This window comes from Macaca thibetana, chromosome 3 (assembly GCF_024542745.1).
Source record: "Macaca thibetana thibetana isolate TM-01 chromosome 3, ASM2454274v1, whole genome shotgun sequence".
Classification (NCBI taxonomy): Eukaryota; Metazoa; Chordata; class Mammalia; order Primates; family Cercopithecidae; genus Macaca; species Macaca thibetana.
Window position 1 is genome coordinate 16820186 of NC_065580.1, and position 27938 is coordinate 16848123.

At 39.9% G+C, this 27938-nt stretch overlaps 1 protein-coding gene across 1 annotated transcript in view; it reads right to left on the minus strand.

The window, feature by feature from the left end:
* Window positions 1–27938, minus strand: part of MGAM (maltase-glucoamylase) — a 273176-nt gene that overhangs the window by 47036 nt on the left and 198202 nt on the right. The window contains exons 15-31 of the mRNA XM_050782224.1: window positions 24326–24497; window positions 23670–23786; window positions 20445–20599; window positions 20206–20290; window positions 19194–19250; window positions 18285–18409; window positions 17488–17576; window positions 16694–16743; window positions 13642–13809; window positions 12415–12570; window positions 11164–11391; window positions 8846–9000; window positions 7644–7812; window positions 6959–7055; window positions 6390–6502; window positions 5792–5917; window positions 3342–3470 (exon numbers count right to left, since the gene is read on the minus strand). Coding sequence (XP_050638181.1) covers window positions 3342–3470; window positions 5792–5917; window positions 6390–6502; window positions 6959–7055; window positions 7644–7812; window positions 8846–9000; window positions 11164–11391; window positions 12415–12570; window positions 13642–13809; window positions 16694–16743; window positions 17488–17576; window positions 18285–18409; window positions 19194–19250; window positions 20206–20290; window positions 20445–20599; window positions 23670–23786; window positions 24326–24497 — 2191 coding nt within the window. The remainder of the gene's footprint in view (window positions 1–3341; window positions 3471–5791; window positions 5918–6389; window positions 6503–6958; window positions 7056–7643; window positions 7813–8845; window positions 9001–11163; window positions 11392–12414; window positions 12571–13641; window positions 13810–16693; window positions 16744–17487; window positions 17577–18284; window positions 18410–19193; window positions 19251–20205; window positions 20291–20444; window positions 20600–23669; window positions 23787–24325; window positions 24498–27938) is intronic.

Genomic DNA, 27938 nt, shown 5'->3' on the forward strand with positions numbered 1-27938 from the left:
AAATCTCAAGTTAGAAAGACCTCAAATTAACGATCCAGCTTCACACCTAGAAGAACTATAAAAACAAGAATGTTTTATAGTTCATCAAGAATGCAATCCCATTTACAACAACAACAGAAAGGATAAAATACCGAGGAATACATCTAACCAAGCAGGTGAAAGATCTTTACAAGAAGTGCAAAATACTGTTGAAGGAAATCAGAGATGACACAAACAAATAAAAAAACATTTCATGCTCACGGACTGGAAGAATTAATATCAGTAAAAAGGCCACACTTCCCAAAGCAATTCATAGATTCAATGCTATATCTATTAAACTACAAATGTCATTTTTTGCATAATTAGAAAAACTATTCTAACATTCACATGGAACCAAAAAAGAGCCTGAAGAGCCAAAGCAATTCTAAGCAAGAAGAACAAAGCTAGAGATATCACATTACCCAACCTCAAAGTATACTATCAAACACCTACAATTATTATCTGATCTTCAGAAAATTTGACAAAAATGAGTAAGAAGGAAAGAATATTTTATTAATAAATGGTGCTGGGATAACTGGCTCACCATATGCAAAAGAATGGTATTGGACTCCTACCTTTCACTGTATACAAAAATTAACTCAAGATAGATTAAAGACTTAAATGTAAGACCTCAAACTACAAAAATCCTAGAAGAAAATCTAGGAAATGTTCTTCTTGACATTGGCCTTAGCAAATAATTTATGACTAAGTCCTCAAAAGCAATTGCAATGAAAACAAAAATTGACAATGGATCTAATTAAAATAAACAGCTTCTGCACAGCAAGAGAAACTGTCAACAGAGTAACGAGGTAACCTACCAAATGGGAGGAAATATTAGCAAGTTATGATTCTGACAAAGGCCTAAAATCCAGAATATATATGGAACTTAAATCAACAAGTCAAAAACAAACAATCCCATTAAAAAGTAGGCAAAGGACATGAACAGACACTTCTCAAAAGAAAACATACAAGTGGCTAACAAACATATGAAAAAATGCTGAGCATAACTAATACAGAAATGCAAATCAAACCACAATGAGATACCATCTCACTTGAGTCAGAATGGCTTTTGTTGAAAAGTCAAAAAATAGATGTTGGTGGGGCTGTGGAGAAAAGAGAACACTTAACACACTGTTGGTGGGAATGTAAATTAGTTCATCCACAGTGGAAAGCAATTTGGAGATTTCTCAAATGACTAAGAATTGATCTAACATACCACCCAGCAACCCCAGTACTAGGTATATACCCTAAGGAAAATAAATTAATCGCTCAAAAAACATATGTACTTGTATGTTTATCACAGCATTATTCACAAGAGCAGAGACATGAAGTTAACCCAGGAGCCCATCAATGGTAGATTGGATAAAGAAAATATGGTAAATATATATCATGGAATAGTACACAGCCATAATTTAAAAAGAATGAAATTATGTTATTTGCAGCAGCATGGATATAGCTGTAGGCCATTATTCTATGTGAATTAATGCAGGAACAGAAATGCAAATACCACATGTTCTCACTTATAAGTGAGAGCTAAGTATTGTGTACACATAGGCATAAAGGTGGGAATAAGAGACACCAGAAACTACAAGAGAGGAGAGGGAGGGAGTGGGACAAGGGTTGATAAACTACCTGTTTGGTACAATGTTCACTATCTGGGTGATGGGTTCCATCATACTCTGATATGGTTTGGGTCTGTCCCTACCTAAATTTCATGTTGAATTCTCATGTGTTGTAAGAGGGACCTGGTAGGAGGTAATTGAATCATGGGGGCAGGTCCTTCCCTGCTGTTCTCATGACAGTGAATAAGTCTCACGACATCTGATGGTTTTAAAAAGGGGAGTTTCCCTGCACAAACTCTCTTCTCTTGTCTGCCACCATGAGAGACATGCCTTTCAACTTCTGCCATGATTGTGAGACCTCTCCAGCCATGTGGAACTGTGAGTCCATTAAACATCTTTCCTTTGTAAATTGCCCAGTCTCAGGTATGTCTTTATTGGCAGCATGAAAACAGACTAATACATACTCCAAACCTCAGCATTACATAATACACATTTGCAACAAACCTATATATGTACATACTGAATCTAAAATAAAAGTTAAAAAAACTTTAACCCTGAATTATTTAAATAAACAAATAAATAAGATGTTAAAAACCCCTATAGGAATTTAAATATGACATAAGTGATTTTTTTTCCAATGACATAGAAATCTATTTTTACAAAGAGAGTTGAGAAGTAAAAGAATGTATTGGTGTTTCTCCACACAATTCTTGAGAAAAACTTTTGCTAGTGTTTGGAAACAAGTCCTGGAGATAAACCAGGTTAATAAGACTTAATCTTCAAGCAGAGAGAGCCAATTTATTGTGTTTCCAGAGTATAATAGCAATATTCCTCAAAAACATGAAACTTCTTTATTGCCCTCTGTGTCCCAATGTGTCTATCTAAAGTAGCTTCCCCTGTTCACTCCATCCCATACCTGCCCCAATTATTCTCTATAATATTATGCTGTTTCACAATTGTCATATAAATCACTACTGTCTGAAATTATCTTTTCAAATGTGTATTGGCTCTCTCCCTCCATTAGAATAAAAACTTTGTAAGAAAAAGGGCACTGTCTTGCTAATTTAGACTATGCATGCACCCTCACACATGCACACACAACTTGTAGAAGAGTGATTTTCAAATATTGTGTTCAATAAATACATGAATTAGTAAGTGAACAAAAGTCACCAAATAATGCTGTAATTTTTTGGAAGCTAGAAGGGAGAATCATTTGTAGGTAATTACCTCTGCATTTATCAAGACGCAGCTTCCTAGTAATATAATAAATTGGTATTCTGGATCTTAACTCAAATGTAAGTTCAAGAAGAAATGTCACCTGAGCCTTACCATTTCTGAGTGATGATAAACGTAAGAGATTTTTGAACCCCCTGAGGTAAAGATGAGACTAAGATACAGCTATTTTTCCTGAGACATAGCCTGAAACAGTGAGATGCCCCTTTTTTTATTCTATCTTCAGTGCTTCAGCCCACAGTTGTTCTAACTCTACCAAGAGAACAATAATTATATTCCAGTGACAGTTATGGAAAATAAACATTATAATGTATCATATTTTAAAAGCCCCTTTTCATTTCTTTCTTTCGTTTGCTTTTAAATTAAAAATAATAATTATAGATTCACCACAAGAAGTTGCAAAACAAAAAAAAAGTACAGAGTACAGGAACATTTCTTGTACCCTTCATCCAGTTTCCCACAATGGTGCTATTTTTAAACCATGAATATGGAAACATAAAGTAGGATCTAATCTGTCTCAATACCTACCAAAATGAGAATAAATCTCATGCCATTTTTCTTCATTTGCTCAATCAGAAGACTGAGGTTTTGAAAGTTGGCACTGAGGGTGAAATCCAGCTTCCGGTTCATGTAATCGATGTCTACATGCTGGACGTCCTGCAGAAAGAAGCAGCAAGGTGCTTGGAACCCTGCAGAAGGTGCCCTGCAGGTCACACTAACTGCTCTGCCAGGCCCCTGGTCCTGCTACCTGCCTGCCCCAGTCCAGGCCCCTCTTCATTCCTCATCTCATTACTTCCCTCTGCTGACTTTTCAGTTATGCAAATTGAAATTGCTTTCTGATGCCTGCATGCAGTTCACCTGTGCCCATCCTTCTCCTTCTGTTTCCCCAGTTGGAACTCTATCCCCTTTCCTTTCCTCAATTCATGTCTTTCCTACTCTTCAAATCTCAAACTCAGTCTATCAAACAAAGTTCTAATTGAAATGTTCAAGGGTAGAAACTGGGACTTTCCTAGGAAACAAACAGGATTGTATATCTGGGTTTTTTTCTACAGTAAATATGGCTGATTGAAAACTCTCAATAAACTAGGTACTAAAGGAACATATCTCATAATAATAAGAGCCATAGATGACAAACCCACAGCCAATATCATACTGAATGAGCAAAAGCTGAAAGCATTCCCCTTGAAAACCAGCACAAGACAAGGTTTTCTCTCTCACCACTCCTATTCAGTGTAGTATTGGAAGTTCTGACCAGGGCAATCAGGCAAGAGAAATAAATAAAAGGGTCAGGCACGGTGGCTCATGCCTGTAATCCCAAGCACTTTGGGAGGCTGAGGCAGGTGGATCACCTGAGGTCAGGAGTTCGAGACCAGCCTGGCCAACATGGTGAAACCCCGTCTCTACTAAAAATATTTTTTTAAAAAAATTAGCTGAGCGTGGTGGCCTGTGCCTGTAGTCCCAGCTACTCAGGAGGCTGAGGCAGGAGAATCACTTGAACCCAGGAGGCGGAGGTTGCAGTGAGCCGAGATTGCACCACGGCACTCCAGCCTAGGCAGCAGAGGGAGACTCTGTTTCAAAAAAAAAAAAAAAAAAAAAAAAAACAGAGACAGAGAGAAAAAAAAACAAAGGGCATTCAGATAGGAAAAGAGGAAGTCAAGCTATTCATATTTGCAGATGACATGATCTTGTATCTAGATACTAGATCTTGTCATATAGACAAGATCCTATATATAAAACTCCATCATCTCAGCCCAAAACTTTCTTAAGCTGATAAGCAACTTCAGCAAAGTCTCAGGATACAAAATCAATGTACAAAAAACTCTACCATTTCTATGCACCACCAACAGTAAAGCCTAGAGCCAAACCACAAATGAACTCCCATTCCTAATTGCCACAAATAAAATACCTAGGAATACAGCTAACCAGGGAGTTGAAAGATCTCTACAAGGAGAACTACAAACCACTGTTCAAAGAAATCAGAGATGACACAAACAAATGGAAAAACATGCTCATAGATAGGAAGAATCGGTATCGTTAAAATGACCATACTGCCCAGAGCAATTTATAGATTCAATTCTATTCCCATTAAACTACCGTTGACATTCTTCACAGAACTAGAGAAAATTATTTTAAAATTCATATATGTAACCAAAAATGAGCCCGAATAGCCAAGGAAATCCTAAGCAAAAAGAACAAAGCTGGAGACATCAGACAATCCCACTTCAAACTATGCTACAGGGCTACAGTAATCAAAACACCATGGTACTGGTACAAGAACAGACACATAAACCAATGGCAAATAATAGAGAACCCAGAAACAAGACCATACACCTACAACTATCTGATCTTCTACAAAACTGACAAAAACAAGCAATGGGGAAAGGACTCCCTATTCAATAAATGTTGCTGGGAAAACTGGCTAGCCATATGTAGAATGGAAACTGAGCCCCTTCCTTACACCAACATACAAGAACTACATTATTTTATAGCTTTCTTGAATGTCTAGATTTCTCTATGCAGTACCAACCCAGGTTTCTGCACATGAAACTTGCTCAAACCATGATAATTGAATAATAACTAAAGTGGTTAATATTTAGTAAAAAAAAAAAAAAGAAGAAGAAGTTGCTTCTTTTTAGCCCAAAGGGATAATCACCTGCATTGCCATATGACCCCAGGTGAAACTTGTTTGGTAAAACAGAGACTTGTGCATAAGCCAAAATTTGGAAAAGAATAAACCAGCATGTTATTAACGTTGATTACTTTGGTAAGGTATATCAATGGATTTTTTTCATCCTGTAATTTTCCTATTTTCTAATTTCTGTTTGATAAGTATATAGTATTATACTATATACAAAGAAAAAAATTCAGCCTGGATATATCAAGTTATCTTTGATAAGAACATCATAGCACTTCTAATAAAAAATTAGCCGCAAATTCCTGTAACTGATTACACCTCGGGCTGAGTGAGGGTTTCATACATAGGGAATCTGGGCTGCCACCATTGCATCATACAAACTGGAGATTTCAGCATCATTCTCGTATCCATAGCGACTCAACTGGAATCCCAAGGCCCAGTATGGAATCATTGCTGGCCGACCGATCAACTAGAATAAAAAGAAAAATGCATCCAGATGGACTTCTTAGGGAAGAAAAAAGGTAGTTGACTTATACTTGAATCAACTTGAGTGTTTCTGCTAAGTACTGTGTAAGAGGCCTCACCCAAGAAAGATAAGAAAGTACAATAAATGTGGAGCAACTACGGACATGCAGAATGATAGAAACATTGTAATTGGAGTTTTTTTATATTCCAGAATTTTCATTCTAGGAAACCTGAGATTTGCTGGTTATTACTGATTAGCAATTCTTAGATAGGCTGTTTAGCAAGTGAGGGACACATGGGATATTAATGTGGCCTTATAGAACCATAATACTAAAATATGATTTCAGCAAAGGCAGTAATAATCTAGTAGTGACACTCAAGGGTCAAAAGAAAAAACTGCCTTATCTCAGTGTTAATAATGTGGTAATAGCCAGTAAATATTTGACAATATATTGATGGACAGAATGGCTTCTAACCTCGGTGTATTGCTGAGTTACAAGTTCAGGGGTTGGCCCCAAAACAATGTAGAAGTCCAAAATTCCTCCGGTGGTGCGGTATGTCAGGGCAGGGGTGGGCTGTAATGTCACATCTGTAAGAAAAACAACATACATGAGGCACATCCTTGGAGGTGTAAATCACCCAGATAGAAAACCTGCTCTAAAATTTGCTTTCTTCACACTCTCTCTTTGATACCTGCCTTCTCTAGAAAATCTCTCATTCATTAGAATCAGAGGTGTATTTGCAGGTACCACAAATGTAATATGCAACCTCAACTGCTTTTATTACTCCGTGAATAGGAGCCAAAGTTTCACAGTAAAATACACTATGCCAGAGTAGGAGCCATAATTGGTCAAAATTCCACGCTTAACACCTGATCCAGAGTTCTTAATAAATCTTGAATAAATAGATGAATAAATGGAAAGTCAGTTTATTTGTTCCATTTCCCTTGCCCCCTGAATGCCTCTATTTCTATTGATAATCCAGGTCAAAATAGAGTGGTTATAGCTGTTTCTGGTGGTGCACGGGAGCTGTGCCTCTGCCTTACCCATGGCATTGCTATTTAGCAGGAGCACTCCATGGGCACTACCATCCTCCTCCAGTGCCATGTAGTAAGGGTGGACACCATAGGAATTCTTCTTGTACTGGGAGTCACGAGGGTAATAAACAAAAAGAAAGTTCAAGATATTGTTTTCATACCATAACCCAAACAGAAAACTCTTACTCATCATTAAAGATTCAGCTCAATGTCATGTCCTTTGTTGGGCCTTCCTTGACCCTCCCTTCTACTCCAAGTTAAAAGCTGTGTCTTCCCCACTTCATGCCTTCCTCATTTACTATTATTTAATTCAATGATATATTGTTACATAACCCAGTGATTCCACTGTGCTATCACTATTTACACTTCTATTTCTCTCACTAGCCTATAAGCCTCTGGAGAGCAAAGAGAGTGTCTTATTAAATCTATAGCTAAGCACTTAGCAATGTGCCTGACACATAGAATATATTAAGTAAAAGTTTGTGAGATAAATAAAATCCATAATTGACAGAGGGAAATATATATATATATATATATGCCTTTTCAGGACAAAAGAATGTGACATATGGCCTGTTACAACTGAGAGCAGAATATAAGATGAAGTTGATGAGTAAGGTATCATATATAAGCATAAGGATTAAAAGAGATTTACATTGAGAGAAACTGATTGCTAAACTTATTCCATTGTCCCTACCGCAGGTGGCTCATCGCGAGCAAACATCCCCCATGTGTTCCAGGTCATGTTTCTTCTGAAAGTCGTGTGCTCAGTTTCCCCAAAGCCATAGATGTACTGAGAGGGCAGACGCGTAGAAATGGAGAGAAACATGTCATTGAAGGTGAAGCCAGGGAGTTGAGAATCCCAACTGCAACACAAAAGCAGACCACGCTGAGCTGGAGACCACTGGCCAGAGCTACTTGGAATGTGTTTGGAATGTCTAGTTGATTCCAAAGCCTCCTTAATTATTACAGGTTCAAATACTGTGACATGACCCAGAGGTCATAACAATGGCCCTGACTCAGGACCAAAGTTCCATGATCACATTTCTGTTCTGTGGTTTGTCAGACTGAGATCTCCTTTTCTGGGTCCTTGAGAGCAAGGGCCATGACTCATTCTTCTATTTATTTCAAGTTCTCAGTGCCTGGCTTATTGGCTTGAGTAAATATATAAATAAACAAATAGGGTTAAAGCAAACTTTCCAACAGAAAAATGTGAAACTCTTAGAACAATGTCTCTTGAGTTAGTCAAAGGACTTCTTACCAAAGAGGGCAACAGAGAGGAAATCACTCGCATAGCCAAAGAGAAAAGACATACACAGGAAGGCAAAGGTGCACACACAGGTGACAGCTTCTACTGGGACAGGGAACCTTGCCCCAGGCAAAATCCAGAGCTTCACTTCATTCTATTCAGCAGCAGGACAAGAGATGGGAGATGACAATTCCTTTTATGCTTAACATTGTGAAAAGGCTTGAAGGCTTCTGTGTCCACAGAAGCAAACATTACATGAAGTTATTTCTTTCTCCTTTTAAACATTTGCCCCTCTTTCTTGCCTCTTATTATTTCTTAATGAGACATAATATGGAACTCATTTGTATCTTAGGTTATCTACTGTACTTATTAAATAGAGTTTTCTGTTTTACTTAAGAACAATAAGTAGAACATGTATTTTTCTTTCTCTGAAATCAAACAATACTTCATTTCTTTAAACTTTGATTATCTTTGTTAACGACTAACCAAAAACAAATTACCCATTAAAGCATGGGAAACATAGATATACTCTAACAAATGCACACATATTTCCATAGCGTCTCTGAGATTAATATTTCACTTGAATTAACTGCAACCACTGTAATTAAATCTAGAACTACTCTAATTAGAACCAAATAAATAGTGCTTACATCACAGTGCTGGAGTTTTTGCGTTGGATCTGGATTCCAAAAGGATGGTTCTGAATCCTGACATCATACAAACGGTTTTCAGGGTCACCAACTGGTTGGGGAGGGGTGTTCAGTGATACTGGAACCTCATACCTTTTATTACTGGGGTCATAGATCTGGCAAGAAGAGAGAAGAAAACTTTCTGGTAGGGTCTCATACCTAAAACCCCTCATGCCACCCCATATAATTCAGTTTCCACGTTTTTGACCAGTTTGTACCATATCAGTAGGCATCAAACATCCCCAAGCAAATGGGTGTGAGGCCTACCTGCCCACTGTGCCCCATACAGATGCTGAAGTTCAAAAATGCCTCAGTAAAACCCATTCAAAGCCAAAGAGGGCTCTTCCTCTAAAGAACTTGTGATAGAAGGGGATAGAATTTCATAAATAGAATGTGTGTGTATATGTTTGTAAGTGCGTGGCATGCAGACATGTATGTGCATAGAACTGTGTAAATTTGTATGTGTGTATGCATGTTAGGAATTAGAGAATTGAGTTTTCATGTGGACTCTGAGATCTCCTTACTGGTTGAGCTTCCAGATGTTGCACAGCTTTCCCATTCCTAAAGTTTCTTTTCTGTATCCACCCCTTGTTCCTACTTACCTAACAGGACTGACATGTGGGAAGAATAAAAGGAATGAAAAATGTTATGCAAGGACAAGGAGTATCACCATTATGAGTGACTATCCTCTTCCTCATATTATTAGCCCCAAATTTGTGGTTAGGTGAAGGTTTTCTTTCTTTCTTTCTTTCTTTCTTTTTATTATTATTATTTTTAGATGGATTCTCACTCTGTCGCCAGGCTGGAGTGCAGTGGTGCGACCTCGGCTCACTGCAATCTCCACCTCCTCCGTTCAAGTGATTCCCCTGCTTCAGCCTCCTGCGTAGCTAGAACTACAGGCGCGCACCACCACACCTGGCTAATTTTTTGTGTTTTAGTAGAGACAGGGTTTCACCATGTTGGCCAGGATGGTCTTGATCTCCTGACCTCACAATCACACACAGGTAGATCACACCTGCACATTGGTTAAATAAAATATTATTAAAATTAATTTCACTTTTCAAATATACATTTAAAAATGTGTCTACTGGAAAATATGTGTGGTTCACACTGTATTTCCAGTAGACATATTTTTTAAGTGCGCATAGCAGTAGGGCTCAAAGTTTGGTCTCTTGACCTGCAGCACCAGCCTCACCTGGGAGCTTGTTAGAAATACAGATTCTCGAGGCCAGGCATGGTGGCTCATGCCTGTAATCCTGGCACTTTGGGAGGCCAAGGCGGGTGGATCACCTGAGGTCAGGAGTTCGAGACCAGCCTGGCCAACATTGTGAAACCCCATTTCTACCAAAAACACAAAAAATTAGCTGGGCGTAGATGCGGGTGCCTGTAATCCCAGCTACTTGGGAGGCTGAAGCAGGAGAATCGCTTGAACCTGGGAGGCAGAGGTTGCAATGAGCCGAGATTGTGCCACTATACTCCAGCCTGGGCAACAAGAGTGAAACTCCATTTCAAAAAAACAATAAGAAGAAAAAGAAATTCAAATTCTCAGGCTAGGCCCCAGCCTAGGTCTACTGAATTGGAAACCCTAGGGGTGAGGGCCAGAAATCTGGGTTTTAAAATGATTTGAAGGTGATTCTGATGCATGCTGCAATTTGAGAACTACTGCTAGAGAAAATAATTCTAATAGTGCAATTAAGTTAATGCCTCTCATATGAGTTTGCCACAAAGCAGATGCATTTTTCTCAGGGCTAAAGGATGATTCTTTGATGATGTTTGTGACCTAGAATACTCATCATTATAGGGAATTCACGGTTCTCATAGATCTAAGGTCACATCCTGGCTCTACCGTCTACTTTATGACCTTTACCTCTCTACAGGCCTTAGTTTCCTCATCTGTAATATGAGGGATTTGGATAAAAGGCTGTTTCAGCCAGGCACAGTGGCTCATGCCTGTAACCCCAGCACAGTGGGAGGTGGAGGGAGGTGAATTGCTTGAGGTCAGACATTTGAGAACAGCCTGGGAAACATGGCAAAATCTTGTCTCTACAAAAATTAGTCAGGTGTGTAGGCTCACACCTATAGTCCTGGCTACTTGGGAGGCTGAGGTGGGAAGATGGCTTGAGCCAGGGAGGTGGAGGTTACAGATTGTGCCCCTGCACTCCAGCCCTGTCTTGAAAAGAAAAAAAAAAATGTTTTAATTGTTTCAATGACTTCTATCCATACAGAACCATAAGTTAAAACTCCATATTGAGAACCAGAATCTGTAACATGGGCCTTACCTTGACCTGCAGCATGGTTGCTGTGTGATAGATCACATTCAGGCGGAGGAAGCTGATCTGTGCAGAGAGAGAATCAGAGGCAGCAGCAGCAGCAGCAGCAGCTGACTCAGAGGCCATCAGGAAGGAAAGGTCTGCAGTGATGCTGGTGCTCAGATACTGAATGTCACTAGCAGCATAATTAGGGATGGTGTCATAGTAACAGGTGGGCACTCCAGGAGTAGATGTGTCCTGCAACAACAGGAGAAAGTCTTGCTCAGCCTCTGATACAACACTGAGGCTGTCATTCCTGAAGAAGTTGGTTAACACAGACTAAGTCTCTGATACCATGTCCATGGTTATGGATTGAATTATGTCCCCCAAAATAGATGTTAAGTCCTAACCCTGATACCTGTAAATGTGACTATTTGGAAGTAGGGTTTCTGCCATGAACAAATTAAGATGAGGTCATTGGGACAGGCCCTGATCCGGTATTACTGGCATCTTTATTAATAAGGAAAATTTGGACACAGAGATAGACATGTACACATGTGACTATGAAGACAGAGAACGGGGTGATGCATCTACAAGCGAAGAAATACCCTCAAAGTCCTCAGAAGGAACCAGCTCCACTGACACCATGATCCCACTTCTAGACTCCAGAATTTTGAGCAAATAGATTCCTGTCGTTCTATGCCACTCAGTTTGTGGTACTCTGTTATGGTAGCCCTAGCAAATGCACACATCCATTTTTTAAACACACACATTGACCTATAATGAGTGAACAGTGACAGAGCAGCAGAAAGTTTGATCTAGAGACAGAAGCCTCCAGGCAGGCAGGGTTCTACTCCCCGGGTCCTTATTGCCTCCCATGTAATCTAGAGGAAATCACTTGTTCTTTCTAGTTTCCATTTTCCCTATTGCTCAAATAGAGAGGAACAGCCTGACCTTTTGCTTCTTGCTTGTGTTCTGCAACAGACAAAACAAGATCGGTTAAAATATGCAATGCAAAATGCATACCCAATGTATATTATTATGTTTAAAATTGGGTTTTTAATGATATGGTTGGAGTGGCAATGAAAATGGCAATAAACTTCTTCTGATCTGGGATATCTGGGGAAAATATTGATGACCTATCATGTAGAGTTGGCAAAAGGCATGTTGCACAGTGTCCTGGTTTTCTTCAAGCCACAGACATTGGAAGAGTGTTTTCTAGGTACCTAATTACCTGTGGGACAGTTTTTACAACTTCCTAATCTGTTTCTGGTCATTTACCTCCCAAAGACACCCCCGCTGCCGACAACTCTCCTCAGAGGCTGTTGGATCGTCAGGGTAGCAGTTGAACTTCTCCAGGTCACTGACAGGAAGATTCCACCTAATAGAGAATTCTTGTCCCAGTACCAGTCCTTGGAGATCAGTGATGGTTACCACCTGGGGAAAGAGACAGTCACAGTGACAAAGGAAGGGAGGGAAAGGCACCCAGAAAGAGTTCTTGGCTGCAAGTCTGGAAGTCAGGACAAGGGGATCTATTCCTTCCTCCAAAACCATTTTGCCATGAGATATTTGGAACTTGGCTGATTCCTGGGCTTTCTCACTTCATGGAATCATTGTGGAAGTGTTGGATGGGAAGGGTTTTCATCATGCTAATGAGTGCAGATCACAGGCAGGACTGTCATTGTCAGGCTTACTGTCCTCTGGGTGTGATGCTTATCAATTTAATAAAGGTAGTAATAATAACAACAGCTAAACTTTATGGAGCATTCACACAAGCCAAGACTGTGACAACCACTTAATAAGCATGATCTCCATCAACCCTAGAGAGCAGTTCCATGCTGTCAATGTTATGACTATCTCCATTTTACAGAACAGAAAACTAAGATACAGAGAGACCTAATACCCTCAGAGCTGAGATTGGAGCCCCATTCTGCCTAACTCTAAAAATCAAACTCTTACCTTATGCTATATGTCTTGTCAGCATGGAAAGGGGCTGATCTAAGAAATAATGAATTTCCCAGACCTTGAAATATTCAACTAACAATGTAAGGGAATCATTCAATAAGAGCAAAACTGGATTACTCCTTGTGTTACTCCACTCACATTTTATTAATGGCATGCAAATAGCCTAAAACAGTAAGGACAAATTTCAACTGTTTCTCAAAGAGATTCTCCCTTCAATGAGAGGATAAATGTGTAAATACCCATTGTACAATCTATTCACTATGTCACAGCTGGGATCAGAGTGTCTCATTTTAAGTGTGCCCAGAGAAGAACTTCCTTCTCTCAGGGTTCCAACTCCCACTATCTTCTACAGAGCCCTGATACAAACAAAGCAGAGAGGTCCTTCTTTAGCATGCACATGTTTCTCCTGCATCCTCCCTGTGATGTGTTGGACCTCCCAGCAAGTCAGTTGTGTCTGATTGCCCACGGTTAAAAGCAAAGTAGGGCCGGCTGTCAGAGCCAGGGCCTCTGGAAAAGACCCTGCAGAATGGAAGGCTCTCTTACCTTTGTGGAAGCATTGTAGACAACGCTTGGACTGGAGGTGGCGACATTATTCAGTAAGACGGTAAAATTAGCTGGCTGTTTGTCCATTCCCAAGATTGTGATATCTGTAAACATGAGGTTGTCAGTGTCCGTATAATTATTATTTATAATCTTTGCTCGTAGATGGTTCTGGGAGGGGGGAAGAAAAAGTCAGATTAGAAACCAGGTACTTCAGACTCTTATTATCCCTAAATACCAGTCAATGTCTCATTTTCTGACATCCAAGCTGTTTCCTTTTCTTTGTAGTTTCAAATGTTGCTAGGTCATCATCCCTAGGGAACTCGTTCACTCAGACTCTTATCAATCTTAAATTTTTAAAGTAATATTTCATCTTCCCTTTGGTTTGCTGGTTCTCTACTGATTCTATTACTCAGAAAATTTGTCCCTGACACTGTAGAATTTTCAAGCAGACAAGATAGGTACTCACACAGTAAATAAAAAGATAACGAGACTCGTTGGCACACAAAGATAGACATACACATATACACCAAAAGGGTCCAAGTAAGTTTTTCCTTTTATTTTACTAATAATGATGATAAGAGCTAAGAGTATTTGAGTGTATATTATGTGCCAGGCACTATGCTAAGCATTTTACATGTATTATTTCATTCAGTTTTCACAGCAGACTATGAGGTTGAAGCTATAATTACCCTGATTTTTCAGATGAGGAAACTGAAGCACAGAAAATTAAATAACTTATTTAGGGAACAAAGGTGAAACAGTTGAGCTATGACAAAGAAGAAGGTAGAAATTAAAACTGAAGAAAAAAGTGGCAGTTTGATAATTTAAAAAAATTAGAAGTCCCATACATATATGCCCAAATGATTTTTTACAAAGACAGATTTTTCAACAAAGATGTTGGGGCAACTGGACATATACAGGCAAAAGGTCGAACCCCAACCTAAATCTTACATGTTATGTAAAAATTAACTGAAAATAGATCACAGACTTAAAAGTAAAGGTAAAACTATATTTTTTTTAAATGGGAGATAATATTCAGAATCTAAGACTTGGCAAAGAGATCTTAAACTTGACATCAAAAAGCACAATCTATAAGGAAAAGAATGATAAATTAGATTCATCAAAATTAAAAATATAAATATATAGATGGTAAATAGACATATGAAAAGATGTTCAACATCATTAGCCATCAGAGAAATACAAATTAAAAACACAATGAGCTATAACTACACATCAATCAGAAAAGCCTTAAAAAAAATAGTGACAACATCAGATGTTGGCCATGATGCAAATAAATTAGATTACTCAAATGTTGCTGGTGGAAGTGTAAAATGGTACAGGCATTTTGGAAAACAGTTTGGAAGATTATTATAATACTAAATATGCACTACCATAAGACCCAGCAACTGTACTCTTTGGCACTTATTACAGAGAAATAAAAACTTATGGCCAGGCACGGTCGCTCACGCTTGTAATCCCAGCACTTTGGGAAGCCGAGGCAGGCGAATCATGAGGTCAGGGGTTTGAGACCAGCCTGACCAACATGGTGAAACCTCGTCTCTACTAAAAACAGAAAAATTAGCCAGGCATGGTGGCGCGTGCCTGCAATCCCAGCTACTCAGGAGGTTGAGGTAGGAGAATCTCTTGAACCCAGGAGGCAGAGGTTGCACTGGGCTGAGAATGTGCCATTTTACTGCAGCCTGGGTGACACAGCGAGACTCCATCTCGAAGCAAAACAAAACAAAAAAAAACTTATGTTCACACCAAAACCTATACATGAGTGTTAGTAGCAATTTTAATCTATTTGTAGCAGTTCACAACTGGAGCCAACTCAGACACTCTTTAGCAACTGAGTGATTTTTAAAAGGTGGTACATCCATAACTTGGAACACCACTCAGCAATAAAATGGAGCAAGCTGTTGTCACACGCAACTTGGATGGGTTTTGAGGGAACTATGCTGAATGAAAAAACCAATCCCAAAGATTGCAAACTGTTTAATTCTCTTTACAGAACACTCTTGAAAGGATACAATTATAGAAATGGCGAACAGATGATTGGTTGCCAAGAGCTGAGGAGGGATAGGGAGAGAAGCAAGTGGACATGCTGTTAAAGGGCAGCAGGAGAGATCTTTGTGCTAATGAAATGTTCTTTATCTCGACAGCATCAATGCCGGCATTCTGGTTGTGAGATTGTGCTATAGGTTTATACGATGTTACCATAGGAGAAACTGGGCAAAGGGTATATGGGAACTCTGTGCTAGTTCTTACAATTGCATGGGGATCTTTAATTATTTCAAAATAAAAAAGTTACTTTAAGATATATATTATATCTTATATATATATAATATTTTATATATTCTATATCTCAAAGTAGATCCATTTTTATAGATATAGATGTAGATACATACACACACACACACACATATATATATATTTAAAAGAAAGGAGAAATAAGAGAGAGAGAGACTGCCTCAAAAGAAAGTTCTGCCTATACACGAACAGGCTTCTAAGAAAACCACGTCAGAATTCCCTCATTTTCTGCTAGCCTTGCTGCTTTTTATTCCTCAGTACCCTTGGGAAATAGATATGAGGCAAATGATGTTCTGTAGCTTCCAGCCTTTGAAAATCACTGCTTGATACCTGTGCCAAAGGCCAAGTTTTACCTGCTACGAAGGAGAGCCGTTATGGAAGAACCTTAAAAAGGTGCTACACCACTCACTAACCCACCCACACCTCATATACACTTGCAAACGTCAAAAAAGGCACATCTTGGAAGCCAGCACCCATCACATAAAATGCAAAGGCAATCGTTTTGTTTTGTTTTGTTTTTCCCAGGGAAAAAAAGTTCTGCACGGAACTCATACCGGTTTTGTAGCAGCTTATAAGCCTGACACACATTAAACACTTTCATGTTCATTTGATTCCTTTTTGGAATCATGACAGTAAAACTCTGTCTCTGTGCACATAACCATGTGTCTATATTAAACTAAAATTTCAAAGAGCCATCACAGCAAGGAACATACACTGTGTGTTCCTCAAAAAAAGTACTTACAGAGGTAACAGAGAAATCATATAGAATATACTTCTTTTCAGTTACAGCATCTAGAAAAGAAAGAGGAGTACCCATTACTATGAGAAGCCATGCAGCTGGGAAGTCCTGCTCTTCTCTTCATTTCATCTGGAATTCCTTTACCAACCATCTAGTTCTGCTCATCTGAGTTCTGTGCATTTTTTTTTTCAAACTTCTGCAAATATTTCCTGGACCATTTTCTCTAAATTCACATGTCAGTCTGTGGCACCATTTCACTGGCATGTAAAACATTTTGATTTGCATTATAGTTATCTACATATGCATTGTATCTAACCTGCTGGATCATGAGTTCCTCAAGGTCAACACAATACATACTAATTCCATGTAGGACAGGATTTTTATATAACCACATAAGCTCATGTGAGGTGTTTACATGGAAACCTTACAGTGAAAAGACACACTATTCAAATCAGATATTTCTTCCACAAACCAAAGCAGTATTTTTCAAAGCTATTAAAAAAGTGTATTATCTGTTATTAATAATAATGTCCAAGAAAGAGAATAATTAAGCTAAATGCAATAATGTCCGTTGCTTTGGTAGAGTCAGTAACACATAATTTGTGCATTTGAAGTCTATTTTAATGCATTGTGCTTGGCTAATGGAATTTTCAGAATGGATTTTAACCCATTGATTCTAAGCTACAGATGTAAACGACAGTGCTAGTAGGACTAGTGCCATATTGGGCAGCCTGTGATGACTAATTTTCAGGGAGAATCACAGTGATCCACAGGAATGGTGTCTTGAGAAAGTCTACCTTTAGATACACCGTCATCCCAGTACAGCTCCCCCTTCGCTTCTCTCTTATAGTCCAAGGCGATGATGAGTCCCAGGGAATTCCTCCGGCTGTAAAAGAGTAATTCCCAGTTTCAGCGAATGTAGATGAGATGGAACTATGTGAAACTAGCCGCCTTCATGCCCCAGGGACAGATAATCCAAGAGTCTACACCAGAAACTAAGTAGACGTTGATATTGGGTGGACACATAGGAGCTGGGTGTGGGCAGGCAGCAGGGATTGATAGTGAGTGGACATAAAGGGAAGGGTGGACAGAGGCAGTTCCTACTGAAAACTGTTTGGGTTGCAATACATAATATCAACAATTAGCCTTATTAGGTGCTTAGCATGTGCCAGGCACTCTTCTAGTGTCCCACACACATTATCATTTATATGAATTCATTTAACCCTCATAATAACTCTACAAAGTTAAACTGTCATCATCTCCAGTTTACCAATAATAAAAAGAAGCACAGAGAAGTAAGTTGCCCAAGGTAAACACAGCCAGTATGTAGCCCAAACCAAGGCTTGAACCCAGGTTCTGTAGAATCTGAGCTCTTGACCCCCAAACAATGTTGACTTCCACGTGATAACTTTCATCTCCTATTTAGCTCAAATTCTTTCACACAGTAGGGAATATACATAAAGACAGTTTCTGGCTATAGGGAAACTGACTTACCCCTTGGCTCATCCACAAAAATCCCTATTTGTCTTTCTCATAATGCCCTGCTCCATTAGAGCACCAGAATAGTCATACCTTAGAAGAGTGAGGAGCTTACCTGGCTTCTGTGGTTGTGTTCGGCTTCTGAGTGGGAAATATGTAGCCCCCTCGCAGATGAAGTCCTATCTTATCACCTGCGAGAAGCATATTCACCAACTGCTTCCTCCACGGGATGGCCACTCCCTAATCAGCAACAAAAACAATAGACCAGGTAATAAGTTGTTTCAGCTAGGAGGGGCCTTAGATATCATGTCGTTCAGTTGACATATTTTAAAGAAGAGACAAACAGAGACCCCCAAAATGAAGTGACTTGCTGAAAGCATATGGGTAGTAGAGGGCAGAGCTGACACTCCAACCCCCTTTATTTATTTACATTACATCAAGCTGTCATTCCACACCTGGGCTTCAGTTTCTAGGCTATCACAGCCAAATGGCAAAGCCTAGTCCTGATAGCTACACAGTAGCCAGGTTGATATAATGAATTTCCATAAACTTACTCCAGTTATTCAAATTATTTCATCATACATTTGGAAAGGCCTTCTGCTATGGTCTGAATGCCGGTGTACCTCCAAAATTTATATGTTGAAACTTAATACCCAGAGTGATAGTATTAAGGGGTGGGGCCTTTTGTGAGGTGATTAAGTCATGAGGGAGGAGCAAGGAGGTGCCATCATTGAAGCAGAGAGCGCCTTCACCAGACACGAAATCTGCCAGCACCTCGATCTTGGACTTTCCAGTCTCCAGAAAAGTGAGCAATAAACTCGTGTTGTTTATAAATTGCCCAGTGTAAGGTGTTTTGTTGTGCCATCCTGAACCAATTAAGATGTGTTTCTCACAGAAAAAGGACCACAATCAACTAACTGTAAATCTTGTACTATTATTCTATGGCAAGCTTCCAAGATTGCTGCTTTAGAATTGACCTCTGCTAGAGGCAGGTCTCTGAACCAACTGGGGCTGCCTTACTTACTGTCTCATAGTCATACCAGGTGGCATCAGGTATGTATGCTTTCACTTCGTCCACACCCTAGGTAAACAATAACAATAAGTAGCATTAGCATACCCCACTCTACAGTTTACAAAACACCTCCAAGCATCATTGCATGTGCTTATCTGAACAATCCTGAGAGATGGTTGAGATCATCCCATTCTACAAAGGAAAACACAGACACTTAAAGGTTGAGCAATTTACCCAAAGCAGAATGTAGCTAAAAATGATTTGTTCTGCTCAACGCTGCTGCACTTTCTAAGAGAAGCAGAGAACATCCATTCACTGAGTTAGTCACATAATTTGACAGTTAGGAGGACAGTGAGCCAGCCAGGCCCCAGGAAAGTCTCCCAGCAGAGCTACTGGTTGGTTAGCAGGACCTGTCATCAGATGGTGTGGCTAAAACACCAGCTCAAAGGGCCTTTGACATGGGTACATTGGCGATATTTCATGTCTACAAGCAGATCAGCATCATCCTTCTGATCCTTGCCCCACACTTTGCCACTCAGCCCTGCTTCCAATCACACTTAATAGGATACACATGGTCCTTCAGAGTTGGACTTCAGAGCATCACCTTCCCTTTGCCCAGCATTCCTCTCTCCCTCCCTTCTCGTCTCCACAGGTATTCTCTCTTTGAAGCCCAGCCTAACCCAATTCAAGAGCACACCCGCTCTGGACAAAGGAAAATACAGACAGATGTTCAGCACACACACCCCAAAGTATTTAAAGCCATTGTTAGTGCTGCAGCCATATGCCTAAGGACTTAGGCTTTAATTTTAAGGCAATTTTACAACATGAAAATTGTTTTGTTTGGGGCAGTAGGACCAAGATTACTAGTTTTTTAAAACTTTCCAAACTTTCATGATCTCTCTCTCATTTATATTCATATTTTGATATAAATGCAGTCACAGATACTCAGAAACCAACTCATCCAGCTATAGAACCACGAGGACAAGCACAATACCCCCTTTCATTGTTTAGATTATAAACATACTTCATATAAAACAGGCGTGATGAGGAGTCCAGGTCCCCATAAGAACTGCTCATGCACATCCCACGTGGCTGAGTCCTGGTAGAACCTAGTAAAGAGGTAGCGCAGTGAAGGCAGGTGAAGTCTCCAAAACAGGACAATAGCACATTATGTAACAAGATCCTAACTAAGCTTGCTACCACAAACAAAGTCAAGTGAAACTACAAATCAGAAAGGGAGTCTTTGAGAATCAGGAAACTCACTCATGTACAAGGGGCCTTGCCACCGTCTCTCCCTGGGTGTGAGCACGGTAGAAAAGGGTATAGAGATAGGGCAGCAAGGTGTAGCGGATGTTCAGATAATGTCTGGAGGAACTCAGCAGCAGGGAATCAGCACCAAAGGCAGCAGGATCCTGGTCCTGTGAGAAAATGGGAAGGAAGGGCTGAATATTTCTTTCCATCATAGTTGAGAAGTTCTCTTACAATAAGAAGCTTTCCCAGATGAAAGCAGCCACTTCCTCCAACTTGGAGAACATCAAAGCATTTCTAGAACTGAAAAGATACTGATCCTACTCCTTCATTTTATACATGAAAAAACAATATTAAGGATTATATGACTTTCCCAATGGAGAATTGCAAGCAAGTGGCAGAGTTTAAATTTGGTGTCTATCGGCCGGATGAGGTGGCTCACGCCTGTAATTCCGGCACTTTGGGAGGCTGTGGCAGGTAGATCACGAGGTCAGGAGATGGAGACCATCGTGGCCAACACAGTGAAACCCTGTCTCTACTAAAAATACAAAAATTAGCTGGGTGAGGTGGCACATGCCTGTAATCCCAGCTACTTGGAAGGCTGAGGCAGGAGAATTGCTTGAACCAGGGAGTAGGAGGTTGCAGTGAGCTGAGATCGCACCACGGCACTCCAGCCTGGCAACAGAACGAGACAGTCCAAAAAAAAAAAGTTGATGTCTGTCCTCTGAGGGCAGTTTGCAGCATCCCCAGAGCGAAATGGAAGCCCCACAGAGGTTGCCATGGAGATAAAGTGGGACTTGCTCCCTCCAGGTTTGTTCCAATTTATTTCATATGTTGAGATTTCTCATAATATTTTATCTGGAAAATAATATAAGTTGTACAACTACTAAAAAAAAAATCCATTGCCTTATAAGCCACAGTGCCTGCCACCATGGTCTGTAATCCACCATTTCCTTTTCATGTGCTTGTATGAATTTTAATTTTAACATTTTATGTCCAGTTTAATCTGTAATGTTTCCACCATCGACATTTGTTTTATTTTCCCTATCCCAAAGACTATGACCGCTATTTGTTCTTTGACATACGTTGTGCAAATAAATTATGAAGATGTTTTTTAGCAGATTTTATCCAAGAGTAAAAAACCCTTTAGAAGAAAAATCTAATTTTCCTTGGACCCAGAGATGGAAATTTTCCATCAATGGTCGGCATTCATTTTGTTCATTTCTCAAGTAATTTGGAAGATGCGAAAGATACACACATCATCTTTTGACTTGTCATCCTATACTGTGTTACTGAGAATGAGTTTTGGATAAAGTTACCTGAACTTTTCTTTTTCTTTTGCTCCCTAAGAGGCCCATGTCTCCCCTCTAAATAGAATGATTCCATGAGACCACTCTAGGAACCCAGCGTAGGGCTCATGAAAACCCTGAGGTCAAATATTAAAGAGAATAACACTCCACAGCCTCCATCACCCTGGTTGTCAACTGAGAAAGTCCAGAGCTGTGCTGCCCACTATGGTGGCCACGAACCACATGAAGCTACTGAATGCTTGAACTGTGTTTATTGAGACTGAGGAAGTAAACTTTACATTTTATTTGATGACAGTTACTTTAAATATAAATCTTAAAACTGAATCAGTGTAATTTTTGTTTCCATTAAACCAACTTTATTGCTTTGGTAGAATAGCATTTTACTTCAACTGCATACAAAAAATCTTAGCATACAAATTGAGATATACTACAAGTGTAAAATGCATACCAAATTTTGAAGACCTAGTAAAATGAAAAGGATATAAAATAGCTCGTTAATAATATTTTGTGTTAAACACAGGTTGAAATGATAATGCTATGTAATACACACACACGCACATCTATGTACACATATTGAGCTATATAAAGTATTTTTAAAATAATGTCCCTGTTTCTTTGTACTTTTTTTTTGAGACAGAATTTTGCTCTTGTTGCCCAGGCTGGAGTGCAATGGCATGATCCTGGCACACTGCAACCTCTGCCTCCCGGGTTCAAGAGATACTCCTGCCTCAACCTCCTGAGCAGCTGGGATTACAGGCATGCACCACCACACCTGGCTAATTTTGTATTTTTAGTAGAGACAGGGTTTCTCCATGTTGGTCAGGCTGGTCTCAAACTCCCAACCTCAGGTGATCCTCCCACCTTGGCCTCCCAAAGTGCTGGGATTACAGGTGTGAGCCACCATGCCCAGCCTCTTTGTACTTTTTAAATTTAAACTGACATATGTGGCTGTCCTTATAATTTTATTGAATAGAGCTAGTTTAGTCAAAAGAAAACATGTGTTTAAACCTAGCTTCCTGGGTTATCTGAGTGCCCTCATCTATGTAAGTCTTCCAGGACATGGCTGCATGAAGAGCACCCACCCACCTGCTCCCAGCCACCTGCTTAGACATTTAGAAATAATTCATCTCTCTCCAGATCATAAGTGGCCAGAAGAGCCCAGGGATAAAATACTTTGAAGGTTTGACTGTTAACCCTTCCTGGGTTAAAGACAAAGTCAAGAGCTGGAGCTAAAATGATCATTAGGAAGTTATTCTAATGAACCTATTAAGAGTTAAACCACTCAATTGAAAATATTTCAACTTAAGATTACTTTATTAAAAGAAAGGATATCTCACCCTACTTGCTTCTGCCATCATCATAACCACCTCCTTAGGGGGGACTTTGAACCCACTTCTATGTATTTGCCCATCAAAACCACTACTTTGGGTGGAAGATCCTAAAGGTGGAATGAGTCATGAGAAATAGTTGGTAAGTCCTCCCAACTATTCATAGAAAGGTAGAATGTTTCAACAAGGTGAAAGAAATCTTAAGATCACTGGCCTAAGCCTCTTTAAATTCTTTCTCCTTGCTCCTCCATACCTATGAGGGATTTCCCTTGTATTAATTGAAATAAAATACCAACAAATTCCAATTGCCCTATCTTATATAAGATAGTAACAGAAGTGATGGCAGCACCATAGCAACTTTAACAAATCTTCTCACTTTGTTGGTGAGTTTCCAAGAATAAAATCATTCAGTATATACATACCCCTTCCAATGCACCCTCACCTTGATTGATACCCTGCTTTTTAAGGCTATGATACAAGACTTATTTATCCTTCTTCTGCAGTTAGTGCCAACCTGTAGTACTATTTTCCTCAAATCCTCTTTAAGAGCCAGTAGATTAGCTAATCCAAAAAGTTTCCATCACTTCTCTTGGTGACCTTACCCTGAACCCAGGCCCATTGTGATTCCTTGGTAGTGGATAAAATGCTCCAAGCTGCATCCACCTTCTGCAGAGCTCCTCTGTGACATTGTTGGTATAACCACAGATGTTGGCACCTACCTGGAGAATTAACACACATACAAGCACAGTAGTCAATGAGATGTGAAAGCATGTAGTGAGTACTTACCTGATAAGGGAAAGGAGAACCTCTTAGTCACATCATTCCATGCTTAAGGAGATCCCAGAGTCACAGGGCACACTCCCAGGCAAAGGAGAGAAACAAGATAGAATCCATCACGGACTCACTGATAGTGCAAACAATGGTCTTTGTGTTGAGGCTGTTCCTTAATATTCAGTTCCCAATTTCATACTTTCTTATTTACTAATGCTCTCTTGATGGAATTTTCCTGTGATACTAATACATTTTATTCATGCTGTCTCCTTCCTATCTTCAGAGATTCCACGGATGACAACTCAGTGATAAAGTACTACCATTCTATCTTCAGAAGGCAGCTCAGGTAGCACATAAAAATTGATTTTTCCAATACATATCACCTTGGAACATGCTCCTTGGTTTTTCAGATAATCTCTAAGACTGCTAATTAAAAGAATGTCAACAGACAAAGGGTTAAAGTTCCCTGGTTGGAAATAAGGCTCACCATAGGGATGCCAAACAGGTTGAACTCAAGGATAGTGGGGATTGACCATCGGAGGTCATCCCATGTGGCCGCATTGTCCCCCAGCCAATGAGCAGCAAATTGGCCAGATCCAGCAAAAGTTGAACGGGATAAGATGAAGCTCCTATTATTCATGAAGACGGTCTCCAGGGCTCTGGAAAGGAATACAGCCAGTGGAGTGTGAGGTGGGCTGTGAATGTCTAGGACTCACCTTACAACAAGAGCAGCAATGGACTTTCTAACCAAACTGAGAAAACAACATGAGGGTGTCATAAACCAGGTGTCATAAACTTAGCACTATTTAAGAGCTTCTTTCCCATTTTTGGGTGAGGTTTCAGATCTCATATAAGACAGTACAAACCTCTATATTCTAGCCCCCACAGCAATTTCTCTAGGCTTCCATCCCCTGATTTTGTTTTCTCTATCTGGTTGGATCTGGTTGTGGTCTGGTCCTTTTGGTCAACAGTACATTGGAACCATGATTTGGGTTATTTGTCCCATCTTCTTTCTAATGTCCTTTGGTTCCACGAATTTCTGTCATGCATAATCCTGTTCAGCACAGCACCTGCTCCGATGGGAGCTCTGCACCCTCTGCTGGACTGAGAGGAGAGTTCATGCACCAGCTGGTACACCTCTGAAACTTCAGAACTTATCCCTGGGTTCCTCTGAAACTTCGGACTTATTCTTAGCAATTCTCAATGTTAGCAAATTTTAATCTAAGCAAAATAAGAGTCATTGAAATGAGTAAGTCTCAAAAGATCACATCTGATACTTTCTAAAAAGTTAAAAACAACTAACATAGAAAATATTATTTTCATTGTATTATATATAAAATATTACATATTGTGTAAAATGATAGAGAAGTGAAAGCAGGCCGGGGCAGTGGCTCACGCCTGTAATCCCAGCACTTTGGGAGGCTGAGGCGGGTGGATCACGAGGTCAGAAGATCGAGACCAACCTGGCCAACATGGTGAAACCCCGTCCCTACTAAAAATACAGAAGTTAGCCAGACATGGTGGTGTATGCCTGTAGCCCCAGTTACTCATACTCAGAAGGCTGAGGCAGCGGAATCGCTTGAACCCAAGAGGCAGAGGTTGCAGTGAGCCGAGATCGTTCCACTGCACTCCAGCCTGGGCGACAGAGCAAGGCTCCGTCTCAGAAAAAAAAAAAAAGAAAGAAAGAAAGAAATGAAAGCAAAGAAATTAAAAGCACAGCATTCAGAATGGTAATTACTTCAGGGGCACAGATGAACAACAGTGGGGTAACCTATGGTTGGATGTAGGCTGTTTGTCTAGCTTTCATTCTGGACACCTTTTGAATAGGCATTTTATTGAAATGACTCTCCTCTTTTGTTTTTTCCCCCTGTGGTAAAAAGCCCACATCTTCCATTAGAGTTATAAAATTGAACAATAATACAATTAGAGGACAGGAAGACCTGAGCCACAATTGCTGCTAGCTCTTCACAGGCAGGCTCTTCTTTCCTGCTTTCTAATGCATGGTCTGAGACAAGTGTATCTTTTCCTAAAACCTCTCTCTGCAAATCTTTATCACCAGGTACCAGGCAATTCCTCAAGACACTATCACAGTCACCAAGGCCTCCTCACTTCATTTTCCTAGGGATGTTTGGAGAGTCTATAAATACTGAATGGCTTATAATGGCAAAAGGGAGAAAATTTTGAAATGGAAAACTGCTTTAAGAAAGTAAAGTGCTTCATTCTGTCAATTTACTGTCAAAAATAGGAGTAGGTTGGAGGAGAGGAGTCACTCAACTCCTATCCCCACTTCTACTTTAATGTAGACTGGCTGACACGTTGCTTTTATTACCACTGGCTGCAGGTTTATTATACTCTGTAATCATCAATCACGAAAGAAACACATTCAGCTTACAGAGAGTGAAACCGAAACAGGGTTGAAGATATCTGTGGTTACAGTTTATTTAGAAGCAGGCTGTTACTATGGTAAAACAGATTAGATAACTGCCGGGGGTTTTTTGTTTCGTTTTGTTTTTGTTCTTTTTACATCTGAAAGGAACAGTCTTACTCAGGGACTTTGTGTTTTGTATTGTATCTTTTAGTTTTCTTTTTTCTAACCCCCAAGTCTGGCCAATTTATAATCAGGTTGTGATCACTGAAAGAATCTAGTCTCCTTCGGCTTTCAGCCTAGAGGTGGGGGTAATTTTATTCCTGCTTGACCCACTGTCCCCACACTATACTTCCATTTAAGGTTGAGCCAAATATTTATCAGACCAATGACTTTAGTTCTTCTGATGTCCAGATCCCATTGAATGAAAATCTTATCTTTTTTTTTTTTTGAGACAGAGTCTTGCTCTGTTGCCCAGGCTGGAGTGCAGTGGCGCGATCTCAGCTCACTGCAACCTCCGCCTCCTCATTCTCCTGCCTCAGCCTCCCGAGTAGCTGGGACTACAGGCGCCCGCCACCTCGCCCGGCTAGTTTTTTGTATTTTTTTTAGTAGAGACGCGGTTTCACCGTGTTAGCCAGGATGGTCTCGATCTCCTGACCTCGTGATCCGCCCGTCTCGGCCTCCCAAAGTGCTGGGATTACAGGCTTGAGCCACCGCGCCCGGCCTAATCTTATCCATTTTTTGATCCACTTCTGCCTCTTGTCCAAAGACCAAGTTCCACTTATCTCCACTGTCCTCTGGGAGCATAGGCCATTATGCCTGGCCAGAGAAATTAGAAAGACACCTACCTATTTGTTCAATCACAATTACCTTTTAACTATTAACCATAACTATTAGAATATATTAACCAACCCATTCTTGATTTTATAGCACTTTTACCACATGGAGCCACTGGCAACAAAGCAATTTGAAACTTTCTTCCCCTCCTCCAACCCTTTTTTACACTTTCTTTCTTACCCTGACTATTCACTCTGTTTGCCACTTCTCATTCTTACATAGAAGCATCTAAGAATAAAAGTATATCAGAACAGAAGACTATGGGAATACCAACCCAACTCTCTCATTTCAGAGATGAGGAAACTGAGTCTTATTTATCCAGTTTATTTCTCAGGAAAAATAGAATGAGAGAGAAAAGACAAAGAAAGAGAAGACAATGAATCAGAAATATACGTCATTCTTCCTAGAGCTTTTTTTTTTTTTTTAACCAAAATACCAACTTTCACATTTTCTGGACAAGAACTCTCATCTGGACAATCTAACATCATGCAAAGTCATGAGGACAAAATAGTGCTGGAAAATAACACCGACCCAGTCTCTGCCTCGAAGTCATCAGGGGCTGGGTCCTGCCCTTCTTCTCTCTCTCAGGCCAGGCATTTATCCAACGAAGTGTCTTCAGTATACACACTATTGATAAAGCTAATGATATGAGGTGACTTTGCCCTCAAAAAACTTACAATCCAGCAGAGAGAAAATGAGCATCTAAAAATTGATACCATGTTTTTTGCGTACTAAGCATATTGGAATATGAACAAATGTGGCACAGAAAATGGGAAATAATCTTTTCCTAGAACTGTCAGGAAAGTTTCCAGAATTGAGATCTGAGGTGAGGTTTTATAGGTAAGTATAATGTGCAAAATGGACAGGGTCAGGAAGGCCATCTCGTGCAGGGCAAATA